This window comes from Cricetulus griseus, chromosome 7, assembly GCF_003668045.3.
Source record: "Cricetulus griseus strain 17A/GY chromosome 7, alternate assembly CriGri-PICRH-1.0, whole genome shotgun sequence".
Classification (NCBI taxonomy): Eukaryota; Metazoa; Chordata; class Mammalia; order Rodentia; family Cricetidae; genus Cricetulus; species Cricetulus griseus.
This window is the reverse complement of record NC_048600.1, coordinates 69162589-69165486: the sequence shown is the minus strand read 5'-3', so window position 1 is coordinate 69165486 and position 2898 is coordinate 69162589. Positions and strand designations below refer to the sequence as shown.

Sequence of the window (2898 nt, the reverse complement as noted above, 5' to 3'; positions counted from 1 at the left end):
TTGGTGAGGTGGGGCTGGGTGGGTAACAGGTAAGTGTGTTAGCCATTTTACTCGTTGTGACAAAACACTAACAAGCTGCATCTTGAGGAGGGATTTACTTTGGCTCCCAGTTTGAGGGGACACAGCCCACCATGGTAAGGAAGTGGCTGGGGTGTATTCAGCTGCTTGCTCACTTCTACTGGATCTGGGAAGCAGAGAAAGTGGGAAATGGTGCTTGACCAACTTTCTTCTGTTTCCCCTTTTTTATTCAGTCTGGAACACCAGCCCCTGGGCCAGCTGTCCACATTCAGGGTGGGTCTTTCCTTTTCAGGGTAACCTCTCTGGAAAAGGCTTCACAGGCATACCCAAAGGTGTCTCTCCTAGGGATTTGGAAATGCAGTGAAGCTGATAAGAGATTCACCAGCACACAAGGCTCAGGATGGGATGGCTTCCTCAGACTCCAGCTGGCAGGTTCCCAGTGGGTCATCAGGTGTGACTTGACATCCAAATGAGACCCAGCGATCGGGAAGGAAGGAGAAAGCTTTCCTTCTCTGAAGACTCACAGAGAATCCTATACAGGAACAGATGAGGCAGGAACAAACCAGGAGGATGTGAGCTGGACGTCTGGTGATTTCGTCAAGGCTATGAGAGCTGGAATCCCCCACTTTGGAAAAAGGAGGAAACAAAGATCTCCAGGAGAACCCAGCAGGGCAGGCCAGGTGGCCCTCATACCTGCTCTTGCCTTATTCCTGGCCCAGCTCAGGAACCACCAGACTCTCAGCTCTTCTCCAGAGCCCCCTCCCCTTCCTGGAATCTACATCAAGTGACAGGCAGCCTGGGGAGCAACAGGTGGAGGCTGGCAAAGGGTCCTCTGCTCTGCCAGAGGGCGGGATGGGGCCTCAGCTGGGCCTTGTGGGGCTGCCTGGTGGCTGGCTTCTCCATCATGGGGGAATTCCCCTCCTGCCTCAGAGTCAGCTCCGCCCAACCCTCCTTCCTGCAGAAGCTCAGAAAGCCCGACAGCCTTCACAGGGACACAGGGACGCATGGCCAAACACACTGTGCACATTCTCAGATTGCCTCTCAATTCCTCAGGTGAGTGACCTGGGCTAGGGGTAGGTGTGACAGCAGAGGTGACAGGACTTATCACATGACGATGCAGAGGCCACCAGACCTTCCCAGCTGTGTGTCAATAGCTGCCTGGCCTCCCCTTCTCTGCTAGCTGGGATCCTTTGCGCCCCAGCCTACTTTGGTGGGCCCACCTAGGGTCTTGAATTCTGGGCTTCTGCTCTTTGCTCAGCCTCCTTTGCCCTCTGACTCTGTCTCTGGTTAGTTATGCTTGTTCTACCTCCTCAACCAATCTTCTTTCCAAATGCCACTAACTTTTCCAAAGGGCAGAAAAGAACGATTTATTTCTGTACTGCTTCTCTCTCTGGGATGCAGGGGCATGACTTATTTTCTCTCGTGTATGTTTTCTGTGTGTGAGAGGATGCTTTTGCATCTGTGTCAGGCTCACAGAAGCAGGAACATGTTGGCCCTTGGGAGTGTTTGTGGATGGTCAGGGTGTCTCTGTTAGAATGTGAATTTTGAGGGTGTGGGATGAGCTGGGCAATTTGGAAGTCTAAACCTAACCAAGGAGGGCAGGTGGAGCCCATCTGGCTCCCTGGGGGACACAACAGTGATTGAGCCCCTCCTTGACATTGGAGTAGAGGGACCCCTCTCCTGTCTCCAGACGTCTTTGCTCTCAGGCCCTCTGGCTCCTTCTGAGGGTGAACCTTTCACCGAGAACTCGAGGCCCTGGGAGTGGGCCAAGGGCTGGCAGATGGTGGTGGCTGACTTCTTTGATCACAAACAGTCCCGTTTTTCCAAAACTGGTCAGAGGCCCAGCCTAGGGAAGTCCCTGGCTAAGGAGGGTAAGGGTCAGAGGCTGTGTCAGACATTTGACAGTGGCATCTGGGCTGCAGAATGAGGGAGGAATGTGGAGAGGTCCTAGAAAACATGAGAAGGTGGAGGTAGATTGAGAGAAATGCTCTCAGGGCCTGGTAGGGCTTCCCAGGATTGGGAAATGTTCTGGTCCTGTGGGTCTGTCTCCACTAGAGGCTGAGTTCTTCCCACTTCCAGGAAGATGACAAGGAGAAAGCTGGGATCCCAGTCCAAAGCCAGTTTGATACGCTGACCTGAAGTTAGGGCCAGAGGGAGAGAGGCTGGAGGAGAGACCCAGGACTTCTAAAGACTGTGGGAGGGGCCTGGCAGGGCCAGTATGTGACGAGCTGGGAATTTCCCTGGTGTCACTGTCCTTTCTTCTCTTCTAATGGTGCCCTAGAAACCAGAGAATAACAGACAGGTTAAGGACACAGGGGAAAGAGCTGGGAAGGAGAAAGAGAAGGGAAAGAGGCTGGAGAAAAAGCCAGCAGCCATGGCCAGAGGCCACCTCCTCAGAGAGTTCTCAGTGAGATCCAGGCAAAGAGATCCCCAGCTGTGAGCCTGGGATCCCCTTCAGGAAAGGAAGGCCTGCTCTCCCTGCTGTCCCACACCATAATCACCATGCTTCCTATCACTAGGGCCACTTCTCTGTGTGTGCCACAAACTGACACTGTCTTCATAGCCTTGCTTAGGAAACTGGGCTGCAGACCATGAGTGGCAGGGCTGGAATCAAAGCCCAAACTTCAGAACCCACACCTTAATTACTGTGTGGCAGGCATCCTGGGAACAGGGCAAGTTATCAATGTAAATAGTTTTATTCGCCTTGAGATGATGAATGAGGGCTAGAAAGATGGTTTAGTGGGTAGAGTGCTTGCTGTTAAGTTTGACAACCTGAGTTTAATTCCTGAAACTCACATAGTAGGAGAGAAAGAACTACAAACTGTCCTCTGACCTCCACACATGTGCTGTGGAATGTGTGCATGCACAGGTACACACACA

General features: G+C 52.6%; 1 protein-coding gene across 6 annotated transcripts in view; it reads left to right on the top strand.

Moving 5' to 3' along the window:
* The first annotated feature begins 948 nt into the window (after window positions 1–948).
* The window catches only part of Tnip1 (TNFAIP3 interacting protein 1), a 52407-nt gene continuing 50457 nt past the window's right edge, over window positions 949–2898 (top strand). For 4 of the 6 annotated variants that reach the window (XM_027427474.1, XM_027427473.1, XM_027427472.1 and 1 more), the window contains exon 1: window positions 959–1071. Coding sequence is in view for 1 of the 6 variants with exons in the window: in XM_027427475.2 (XP_027283276.1) it covers window positions 1023–1071 (49 nt within the window). In the remaining 5 variants the exon portion in view is untranslated. Of the gene's footprint in view, window positions 1072–2898 lie in introns of all 6 variants that reach the window. The other 2 variants (XM_027427475.2, XM_027427471.2) reach the window with 2 other exon arrangements.